The sequence below is a fragment of the Brachyhypopomus gauderio genome, unplaced genomic scaffold (assembly GCF_052324685.1).
Source record: "Brachyhypopomus gauderio isolate BG-103 unplaced genomic scaffold, BGAUD_0.2 sc75, whole genome shotgun sequence".
Classification (NCBI taxonomy): Eukaryota; Metazoa; Chordata; class Actinopteri; order Gymnotiformes; family Hypopomidae; genus Brachyhypopomus; species Brachyhypopomus gauderio.
Genome location: NW_027506896.1, coordinates 1,128,761 through 1,140,973, shown reverse-complemented (window position 1 = coordinate 1,140,973; position 12,213 = coordinate 1,128,761). Strand labels below are relative to the sequence as shown.

At 45.2% G+C, this 12,213-nt stretch overlaps 1 protein-coding gene across 1 annotated transcript in view; it reads right to left on the bottom strand.

Annotated features, from left to right (window-relative positions):
• Window positions 1–12,154, bottom strand: part of ephx4 (epoxide hydrolase 4) — a 13,839-nt gene extending 1,685 nt beyond the window's left edge. Inside the window, exons 1-6 of the mRNA XM_076990449.1 lie at window positions 11,700–12,154; window positions 10,697–10,782; window positions 6,136–6,293; window positions 3,989–4,117; window positions 3,293–3,396; window positions 566–714 (exon numbers count right to left, since the gene is read on the bottom strand). Coding sequence (XP_076846564.1) covers window positions 566–714; window positions 3,293–3,396; window positions 3,989–4,117; window positions 6,136–6,293; window positions 10,697–10,782; window positions 11,700–11,942 — 869 coding nt within the window. The 5' untranslated portion in view covers window positions 11,943–12,154. The remainder of the gene's footprint in view (window positions 1–565; window positions 715–3,292; window positions 3,397–3,988; window positions 4,118–6,135; window positions 6,294–10,696; window positions 10,783–11,699) is intronic.
• Window positions 12,155–12,213: the final 59 nt, after the last annotated feature.

Below are 12,213 nucleotides of genomic sequence, written 5' to 3'. Positions count from 1 at the left end.
GAAAACGCAGCCCTCGGCAGAACCTCTCAGATGTTTTCAGTGTTATTTATTTATTTGTGTTTTGCCCAGTTATCTCCACAGTGTTGTCTGCACCTCCTCCCACATGCTGACTGAGCTCCACTGACTCAGTCTGGGAGGGTGGAGGTGTGGGGGAGTGCTGGCTGAGTGCCGTGCAGGGGGAGCAGACCCTGGGCTGGCTGCTGCCTGGGCCTGCACAGGGGAGGAGAGTTAAACCAGTGCTCCCTCCCAGTGAGCAGTGGTAATTACACTGGCCACCACTCCCAGCGGGGGGTTACAGCGTTAGAACGCGACACATCCTGCTGACAGCAGGCCACGTCCTCGGGCTGGTTCATCGTATTCCACCAATCAGGTGCAAGACATTTAAATAATATTAACAAATGTAAATAATATTTATGACCTAAAATTTACCAAGCTTGCTAATTCTTGTTCACTGCTTTTAAAGTGTAGGTCCCACGCAGTACTGATTTCTGACACATGAGGGCAGCACTCTCCCATCTGAGGCCAGTCAGACCAGGGAGAGGCTGCCCCTGCAGGTGCAGCTGACCTGAAGACGTTCCTGAAGTAGTTGAGGGCGGCGGTGAGGGCGCCAGGCTGGGACAGGGCGTACAGGTACGCCTCCAGCTCTTCCGCTGCCAACCAGTGACCCCTACGTCCGATCCCTGTGCTCCGGCTAGTGAACAGGCTCTTCAGAGCCTGCGGGACCAGATAACACACACACACACACACACACACACACAAATACATACAAGCACATCAGACGTCACACCCATCCCCACACACACTGTTTGTTCATTGAGAGTATTCCCTGCATTGTTTTCACCTGGTTCGTTTGTCTTTTTTGGATTTAACTTATTGTACCGTCATCTGGCTACTGCTGCTTGAACTTGCCTGACCTGGACCGTTCGATCTCAAGTTTGTGTTTGGACAAACTTAAAACCCATTTTGTGATTCCATCTGTGTGTGTCTCCTTTCAGCATGCAGCCCGCCTCACAAATACAGTTGTGATCAAATTTATTCAACCCCCAATGCTGCGAAGGGTTTTATGGAATTCAGTGCACATTTGTAATTGTGTTCATAATGAAATCTTACAAGGACTTGTTAAAGAACTAAATGCAACTAAGATAGCATCAATTTTTTTTGTCATAAAGTATTAAATGGCCTTTTTGTGATTTCTTCATTGACACAATTATTCAACCCCTTTACGACTACCACTCCTAAGAACAGAGGTTCATTCCAGTGTTTTCCATCAGGTATTGAAAACATCTGTGGATGTCAACGAGCAGAAATCAAGCATGATAAGCACCAATTAGGCAGATTTAAAAGGACTGTGATACTCAGCTCCTTCTAGACATCTACTGGTGTGTTTCCAAGCATGGTGAAGGCAAGAGAATGGTCCCAGAAGACAAGAGAAGAGGTTATTCCTCTTCACAAGAATGGCAATGGATATAAAAAGATTGCGAAGTTGTTAAATATTCCAAGAGACACTATCGGAAGTATCATTCACAAGTTCAAGTTAAAGGGCACAGTGGAAACGTTACCTGGTCGTGGCAGAAAGAAGATCCTGACCGCGACTGCTGTGCGCTACCTGAAGCGTAATGTGGAGAAAAATCCCCGCGTGACTGCTAAGGAACTGAAAAAAGACCTGTCAGATGTGGGCACTGAAGTTTCAGCTCAGACAATAAGGCGCGCACTGCATAACGAAGACCTCCATGCCAGAACGCCCAGACGCACCACCTTGCTGACTCCAAAGAACAAGAAAAGTCGACTGCAGTATGCCAAAAGTCATGTGGACAAGCCACAAAGGTTTTGGAACAGTGTACTGTGGTCAGATGAAACTAAATTAGAACTGTTTGGGACAATGGACCAGCGCTATGTTTGGAGAAGGAAGAACCAGGCTTATGAACAAAAGAACACCTTGCCTACTGTGAAGCATGGCGGGGGGTCAATTATGCTTTGGGGCTGTTTTGCTTCTAATGGTACAGGAAAGCTTCAACGTGTGCAGGGTACCATGAATTCCCTTCAGTACCAGGAGATCTTGGAGGAAAATGTGATGGAGTCAGTCACAAACCTGCGGCTTGGGAGACGTTGGACCTTCCAACAGGACAATGATCCGAAGCACACATCCAAGTCCACTAGAGCATGGTTGAACATGAAAGGCTGGAACATTCTAGAGTGGCCATCGCAATCACCAGACTTAAATCCAATTGAGAACCTCTGGTGGGACCTAAAGAAGGCAGTTGCAGTGCGCAAGCCTAAGAATGTGACTGAACTGGAGGCTTTTGCCCATGAAGAATGGGCTAAGATACCCATAGGTCGCTGCAAGACACTTGTGTCAAGCTATGCTTCACGCTTGAAAGCTGTCATAACTGGAAAAGGATGTTGTACTAAGTACTAAAAAATAATGTCACTAGGGGGTTGAATAAAACTGATAATGATGTGAGCACAGTAAAGACATTTGTGGTTATTCCATCATAAATATTATGTTATGTTTGTCTAATTTATAAGTGCCTCTTTGATATAATTGTAAATAAGATGACTGAAATGATCAAAATCAATGTCAAACTGGCCAAAACACTTTATTTCAGTGGGGGTTGAATAAATTTGATCACAACTGTAACTATATCTTGTTAATGTCTTAATAGATGTATTAATAGTATTCTGCCTATTTTATATTTGTATTTTTATTGGGCTGGAGGTGGTGCTTTTCTCTCAACTATGTATTTTTCTGCTCATGGTAAAATGTTCAATGATAATAAACCTGTCTTGACTTCATAGAGACAGAGAGACTGACAGAGACAGACAGAGATACTGACAGAGTCAGACAGAGATACTGACAGAGACAGACAGAGATACTGACAGAGAGACTGACAGAGATACTGACAGAGTGACTGACATTTGCTGATGTTACTTCTATTAATGCAGTTAATCATATTTTTAATATAATAATTTATGTAAATTTTCTGAAATTGAACTTCCTGCTCTTTGGCAATACTGTAACATGCACAGTCATGGCAGTAAAGCTATCTTGACTTGGCAGAGAGATCGAGATAAAAAGATCCTGATTCTGATGAGCTGTTCTCTGGCTGGTCAAGTGCATGCAAGACACTTACAGGACAGAAGCTGGTCAGTATAAGCATGTGGTCAATGTTTTTACTTTTAACTTTTTTTTAGCAAATAATATATTTGTTATAGAAGTATTCAACTTTAAATTGCTTTTCTGACCCAATAGCAAAAACTACCCAGAGCACTGAGACAAAGAAACCATGTTCACCTTAAAGTCATTGATGGACAGCATCAACTCTGGGAAACGTGGGAGCTGGAAGAAAAAGAAGTAACTTGACTTGAGCATCTGACTGGGGTGGCGAAGAGTATAATCTGGGGAGAGAAGAGAAGATAGGAAAGAAGATAACAGAAGAGGAGAGAATAGGAGAGGGGAGGAGAGAGGAGAGGAGAAAAGATAACAGAAGAGGAGAGGGGAGGAGAGAGGAGAAGAGGAGAGGAGAGGAGAGGGGAGGAGAGAAGAGAAGAGGAGAGGAGAGGTGAGGGGAGGAGAGAGGAGAGGAGAGAAGAGAGGAGCAGAGAGGAGAGAAGAGGATTTGAAAAAGCACAGAAATGAGGAACATCGAGCAAACTTGTGGGGCAAAGAGGAACTTGGGGCAAAAATATAGGGGCAGAGGGCCTGTTTTAAAGTGGTGCACTACTGCACAAGCACCAGAGACAATCTCCTGCATCTCCTCCGGAAGCATCCCAGTAATGACCTCCTCTCCCCTCCTTCAGACGTCAGAGCAGACAGATGGAGCTAAGGGCCCCGAGACTCGGAGGACTCAGGAACAACACTTCCTTCTGAACGATGCCAGGCGGGCTAACACTCATTTGCTAACCAGAACAAAGCCTCGGGGAGCTGGGCATGACGTGAGAAGAGCCCTCATGCAGACGGAGGGAGGGGAGAGAGGTGTGCAGAGCTTACCGGTGAACACGCACGGGTGGGGGCTGTTCAACACCACCAGCTTTGCCACCATCTCGGGGTGGTGAATTGCAAAGAGCCATGCAATGGTGCCCCCCCAGTCGTGGCCCACAAGGAAACATCTGCTGTATCCTGGAGGGAGAATCAGATGTGTGTGAGGGTGAGCCTTTAAATCACCATGGACTCCTGACTCACGTGTGTGTGTGTGTGTATGTGTGAGCTGGTGTGCTAAAGAGGTCTGATCTTCTTTTTAAACATCAGATGCATGTTTTGTTTATTTTTTCAGACTATGAGACAGCAAGTGATGTTGCTAGGTAGTCATGGCTCTAGGGCCCTGTGAAGGACACACCCCCTGAGAGTATCTGATAAATAACAACCAATGGATGTGGACATTGGCAGCCAAAATATGACGAAAACATCCTCCCATTGGCTCATTCTGTTACCAGTGACCTCACCCTCCACCCTCCCCAACACAACCAGCTCACCTCAACACACTCACATGACATATAACTGCACCCTAAAGGTATTGCTACGTCAGATCAAACACACACAAACAAGTTTAACATATAAGCTCAAAACTCACCTTCACTTTAGAATGTTTAGTTTTCTTATGGTTTATATGTATTTATATCCTGATTCAGGTAAAAATATATGAATATAATAAATTTATGAATTACCCACTAGTCTGATGTTGTTTACTCAGTGCAGTTCTGCTGTTTATGAGCTGGTTATGAACCCTTTAATTAACTAAACCTTTAATTAACTAAATTGTGTTATAAAAATCAATAAGCTGGGAAATGCAGGAGGATTCCAGTATTGGAATTGGGAGACACAAAGGCATTCCAGTATTGGAACTGGGAGACACAAAGGCATTCCAGTATTGGAACTGGGAGACACAAAGGCATTCCAGTATTGGAACTGGGAGACACAAAGGCATTCCAGTATTGGAACTGGGAGACACAAAGGCATTCCAGTATTGGAACTGGGAGACACAAAGGCATTCCAGTATTGGAACTGGGAGACACAAAGGCATTCCAGTATTGGAACTGGGAGACACAAAGGCATTCCAGTATTGGAATTGGGAGACACAAAGGCATTCCAGTATTGGAACTGGGAGACACAAAGGCATTCCAGTATTGGAACTGGGAGACACAAAGGCATTCCAGTATTGGAACTGGGAGACACAAAGGCATTCCAGTATTGGAACTGGGAGACACAAAGGCATTCCAGTATTGGAACTGGGAGACACAAAGGCATTCCAGTATTGGAACTGGGAGACACAAAGGCATTCCAGTATTGGAACTGGGAGACACAAAGGCATTCCAGTATTGGAACTGGGAGACACAAAGGCATTCCAGTATTGGAACTGGGAGACACAAAGGCATTCCAGTATTGGAACTGGGAGACACAAAGGCATTCCAGTATTGGAACTGGGAGACACAAAGGCATTCCAGTATTGGAACTGGGAGACACAAAGGCATTCCAGTATTGGAACTGGGAGACACAAAGGCATTCCAGTATTGGAACTGGGAGCAACAGCTCCAGTCTAACATAATTAGTAAGACAGCGTGTGCTCTGGGTTCCTGCTGTGGGAGAAAATATCCCCTGTTCATCAGCGCCACTCCCTTGCAGTAGAGCAGAAACCTGGTTCTGGCGTGTCCGGAGGGCTTAGTGTCAGCGAACTGATGACAAAGCAGTACAGCATTCTGGGTCGGGGGGGGTTCCATCGACTTGAGGGTTATCGAAATGTCAGAGCTGAAACCCAGTAGAAGGGCAACCCCATGAACACACACACACACACACACACACACACACACACACACACACACACACAGGGGAGCTCAGATGTGACAAGAGAGATCCTTCCCCAAACATCCAGCTGGTTATTGAATTTATCAGCCCTGTAAAGAAAACCAGGTGACTTGCACCAAGCCCGGGTAGAAGACATGACACATCTAATCCTGGAGCATCTTAGTAGAACCCGACCAACCACACTGCTCCTCTTCAGGTGACCAAACACGCTGCGCTCCACAGTACAGAGGAGATTATGTTCATCACCAAACTGCCACGCACCGTTACCAAAGTTTCCTCTGCTCCTCCAATCTGACTGAATTTAAGACAAACGTGTGAGACTCAATAGTCACGCCTACCCAGATACTCCACGATGTCCTTCACGTCAGTGACGAGGTAGTCCAGCCGGTAGCATTCGGTGGAAGGGGGCAGGTCGGACTCTCCATAGCCCCGCATGTCCACGGCGACCACGCGGAACTCACTCTTAAACTCACGCAGTTGGTGTCTCCAGGAGAACCTGGGGGAGGAGATAACACCATCCACACAGGCCTGAATGATCTCTGCCACTGTGCGCCTGTTAGCTTCAATAAATGATAGCCAGTGTGATAACAGATGATAATATGATAACAGATGATAATATGGTAAAAGCGTGTCCTGAGACCCATGTCCCAGTATACCATGCTGACACAAGCTCTGCACCTCAAGATGCACTGCAGGTGCAAACTACACCACACTCAGTATTACTATATCACACTTTGTATTACTATATCACACTCTGTATTACTACTCCACTCAGTATTATTACATCACACTCAGTATTACTACATCACTCAGTATTACTACTCCACTCTGTATTACTACATCACACTCTGTATTACTACTCCACTCTGTATTACTACATCACACTCTGTATTACTACTCCACTCAGTATTACTACATCATACTCTGTATTACTACTCCACTCAGTATTACTACATCATACTAGGTACTACTACTCCACTCTGTATTACTACTCCACTCAGTATTACTACATCACACTCAGTATTACTACTCCACTCTGTATTAAATCACACTCTGTTTTACTACTCCACTCAGTATTACTACATCACACTCAGTATTACTACTCCACTCTGTATTAAATCACACTCTGTTTTACTACTCCACTCAGTATTACTACATCACACTCAGTATTACTACTCCACTCTGTATTAAATCACACTCTGTTTTACTACTCCACTCAGTATTACTACATCACACTCAGTATTACTACATCACACTCTGTATTACTACATTACACTCTGTATTACTACATCACACTCTGTATTACTACTCCACTCAGTATTACTACATCACACTCAGTATTACAACATCACACTCTGTATTACTACATCACACTCTGTTTTACTACTCCACTCAGTATTACTACTCCACTCAGTATTACTACATCACACTCTGTATTACTACATCACTCTGTATTACAGTATCACTGTGTGGTGGGGGGCTGAACCACAGGAAGGGGCGGAGTCTCATCCGCATGTCTGCATAGGCGAGATGCAGAGATAACAGGTGTGAAGACAAGATAAAGCCATCACACTGCCCCAAACAAACATGCTTTCTGTCACTGGCACTAACCCACACAGTTCTCCCCAATCTAAGGTCACCTTTAGGCTTAGTGTGAGAGACTCTGATTTGTACCCAGTGTGTGTGGGGGGCTCCTTAGCAGAAGAACTTGTCTGCACAGAAAGGCTTCAGAGTGTGTGTATGAGCTTAAGTGTGTGTGTGTGTGTGTGTGTGTGTGTGTGTGTGTGTGTGTGTGTGTGTGTGTGTGTGTGTGTGTGTGTGTGTGTGTGTATGAGCTGAGGACTGAATGTGAGTTTGTGTGTATGTCTTGGGATGCATAATACAGAAATCTTACTGTGATTCTGATATGAACATCCAATACGTATAAACAATATGCACTACAGTATATCCCAATATGTTCAAATATAGATGAGTTTTAAAATATAACAGCCTTGCGCACACACACGCATGCACACGCACACGCACACACACACACACACACACACACACACACACACACACACACACACACACACTCTCACTCCCTGCTCAGAAATAGAGGAAGTCATCACTTGGCACTTAGCAAAAGCACCAAACTAAAGTGGAGCAGGAGAGGACTGAGAGGGACACGTCTTCCTGCTCCTCGTCATCCCAATTCCAGCCCCCTCTACACACACACACACACACACACACACACACACACACACACACACACACACACATACACACACACACACACACACACACACACACACACACACACACACACACACACACACACATACACACACACACACGCGCACACAAACACACACACACACACATACACACACACACACGCGCACACACACGCACACACACAGCTCCATCCTGTCCCGTGCTCCCTGACACGCTACACTCCAGCTCACATTTTAGAATAACGACAGAATAAATCATGGGCTCTCTGGAGCTGCTTCCCAGTGTTGGCCTGAGTCTCGAGTCTCAGCATGACACTGCTTAAAATATCAGAGAAACACAGAGGTGGCGGATGTCCTGTGAAACGAAGGCCTGCTTCTCCACCTCAGCTCAGCTCCCGGGCCACTACTCAGCTGTTAGCCTCACCTAATATCATTCAGTCACCGCTAAGCAGGTTTAATTAACTACAGTGACGCTAACATAAAAGGTGTGAGCTTGTACTAGAGAGAGGAATGTAAGTCTGCATCTACCCAAGGACTTTACGAGCCAACGACTCACTCAAAGGAGTGGAGGCTCTGGAGGAACCAAGCTGATCTGGCAGGTGGAAGATACTCATGGAACCAACCAGGAAGGCAACACACCTGCTTCCCAGCATATGGAGACATCTGAGGAAGACCACCACCACCGACACCAGCCAAGACGAAGAGTTCAGTGGAGTTCAGGTAAACTGAGATATCCATAAAATAATTGTTCTGTTCTTACACGGATGACCTTACAACAATTTAAAATGTCTTTTACTTCAATTTTCTCAGTTTTCCCAGTGAATTGTAGCATCTACCATCTACAAATGATTTAACAGATTTCAGACTAGATAGGACAACTGTAGTGGGCCAAAGTATTGAATCAGTCCATGTCTTTAAAAAAATCTATTTTATTGATAAAACGTCTTAGCAATTCCATTTTGTCATGTACAAAGATAAAATGATCTCAGTAAGAAAACCCTCAACCAAGAGAGAACTGAGTATGTCACCATGTAAACACTTTCTCCTGGGTTGTGAACCAAAGTTAAAAAAGTTAAAAAGGTTAAAAAGGTTAATAAATAAACTGCAACAAAGAGGATAGAGGGTTAACAGATATTTTCTCCTTTCTCATCAAGTAAGCTGACATTGCTGAAGAATCAGACATTTTTTACAATATTTGAAAGCAAATATTTTAGCGTTAAATCCACTGAAGGTCTGTGCGCAACTAGAAGACCACCGTGAAAGCGACACGGCACGTGTCACCTGCGTTAGTCTCACAGAGCTTCACATATCAGCTGTGGCAGAAGATCTCTTCTTCATCTAGGAGTCCTGGGTGACACCGGCAGGATCTGATGTGAAGATGTAAATTCATTACACAATGACCTTGATATCCAGAGGGAAAGTTCCCCTTTTCCACAGTGGTCTTCTTTCATACATGGGACGAAGCAGAGGAAGAAGAACTCTTACAGATGGAGAACTCTTCTGCTAGCCACATATGCTGCTGCCCTTTGTGAGGCTGTAAAAACTCATGCAGAAAATGTGACTTGCAGTAAGAAGGATGCAGTCAGAGTGTGGCCACTCCAGGTGGTGCTGTCAGCTGATCCGTCTTTACTCGGGGCATCTGTCCATGCCTTGTCCATGCATGTGCAATCATTCCAAACTCATCCGCTTTACCTGCAAACCCATGTCGTGTCAGGGCGGGCACTCTGTTTCCTGCTGGTGGAATTTCAAAATGTGGTGTTCCTGTATCTGTTGAATCACTAGGAATGTTGTTTTCTAATCCAGCCTCATCACAGTGTGTCTCAAGCAAGATCCCCGTCTTTCATTATGTGGGGAAGATAAATGTCTCCCTAAGTTCTATTGAGCGTAGAGTCCTGCTCCAGCTTGAAGAAGCGTGCGTTTGTGTGTGTCAGCCTTACGTTGGAACTGTGCCGTCTGGAGGAGCTCAGTCCTCTTCCACTGCGCCCCCAGTCCACTGTGTCCCCAGTCCTGCCCTGTCTTCACATGGACGTCTCCTGCGTATTTCCATGATCATGTGTTCTTGTTTTATTCTTATTTTGTGTTTTTTTGTCTGTCCTCACTGACTCTAATCCTAGTTATTAATAATAATCTGGCTCATTGGGTTTTGGAGGCAACTGACTGTAGTTACAATCCTGCTTTATTTTAAGCTTTGTGCAGTGACTTTTTCCTTGTGCCAATGTGATCTTGCTATACATTATTAATCAAAGCAGCTATCGACTGACTGTTTATTCTGAGTGTTATTTGGACAAATATGCAGAGCAAATGTTTTTTTTCCCAGATCTGAATCTGAAATTCTACACCATCACTCGTACTGCACACTTTGTGAAATATTTGATTTAAATAATTCACTCAGATCGACAATGAGGATGTCAAACTAACAAGCTACCAAGCACAGCGCACCTGATTTTGAACATCCCACGTAACCTGATGCACCATTAACTTAGCAAGGCGCACCATTAACTTCTGATATCTTCTTAATCGATTCCCCAGGCCTTGATCCTTATGTAATGATCTAATACCTCACACTCTGAGATAATGAAATGTCTCCTAATGCTGCTCGTTGGTACCCATAGTAACACCTGCTCACTGGCGTGAACATGAATGTGTCTGGATGGATCTGCAATTCTGTAGTTAAATGTCTCACCAGAACTCGGGGAATCCGTGCAGAAACAGCATGAGGGGTTTGCCCCTCTCCCCTGCAGCTACATAGTGAAATCTGAGACCAGACTCCTGGAAACACAAAGAAAACGGCCAGTTATGATTCACAGTAAATGTAGCGTACTCTGCTCGGTCTACACCCTTTCATCGGAGTGACAGCTACTGTTCATTAAGGTTCAATCATAACACTGGCTTTTCAAAACAGAGCTGTAACACTAACCAGGGTGAAGGAATCCAGCACACAGGCGTATGCAGAAAATGTACACTCTACATGTATGTAGAAATAATTTACAGCAGCAAATATCTTAAATTATGGTTTACTTATTTTGGCGGGATTCATTGGCACATATCTGAGTTTGTCCTTTATGTGATTATCAGAGAAATTGAATGTGACGACAGACTTTTTCTTTTCTGTCGCATTCAAAATCCGAGTGTCTATAGGTGACCTGGACTGTCCATCCACATGACGACTAGTGCAGGTGTGCGTGTCACTGCTCGGCAGGTCTATTGGTAAACAGGTCTATTGGTAAACAGGTAGGTTGGTAAACAGGTAGGGCCACTCCGTCCAGAACGCAGACGCACACAACTTAAACGCTGCCACAACAGTTCAAAAAAACAGGACGACAGACGATGCGAATAGCTTAGAATTGCCTTTTCAACTTAAACTTACAATGCGTCGCAATGCAAAGATTAATGGTCACGGATTTGCGAGTTTGCGAGAAGCGCCATCCAGCAGCACCCGGGGGGCGGAGGGAGGCGGCGGGCGGAGCGCGGAGGTGCGGAGGTGCGGAGCACTGCAGGCTGCGTGAAAACAAACTGACTCGTAGCTTCTTACCTCGCGCTAGAACAGCTACAGAATATAAAGGCAGGCCCGGTTCAGCAGACGCTGCAGGCACGACCGACTGCAGGGTTGAGGTGTCGATGCGTTTATTGTGCTAACAGCGTCCGTCCTACCTAGGACAGTCCGACTAAGAAAAGACAAACCTTACCTTTATCCTCACGTAACAGTGGGTTCCCAAGGACGTGTCATTCAGACATGTCGGGGGTGTCTCGCGAATTGTCCACTGAAAGGTTGTTGACGGCCTTATTAAAATATTCCACCAAAGTTTTAATAATGCTATGCCAGTGCAGAGGGCACAATAACCATAAATCAAAGCCCAGTAACCTAAAACTCTGATCTTTAGCACGAGCCAGACTGACAACAGCAGCAAGTTGTGAAGCAATCTCGCCATCTTTACATTACTGCAGAAACACGGTGTCGATCACGTTGAATATTGACTTGTTTGGGTTCACGGCTCATAAACGAAGCAGCCTACATCGTAGTAACCCCGCAACACCGCGAACGGCACATCTTCTCCCCCGCCGGAGCGCTGGGTGGGTCCCTGCCGGAGCGGAGCCGGGCTCGGCGCGTCAGGACTCACGCGTGCGTGCGTGCGGCGAGGATGTTCGGTCCACAAGGTGTCTGCACCTCGGACTGAACCATTACGAGTTTCGACAGGCTTT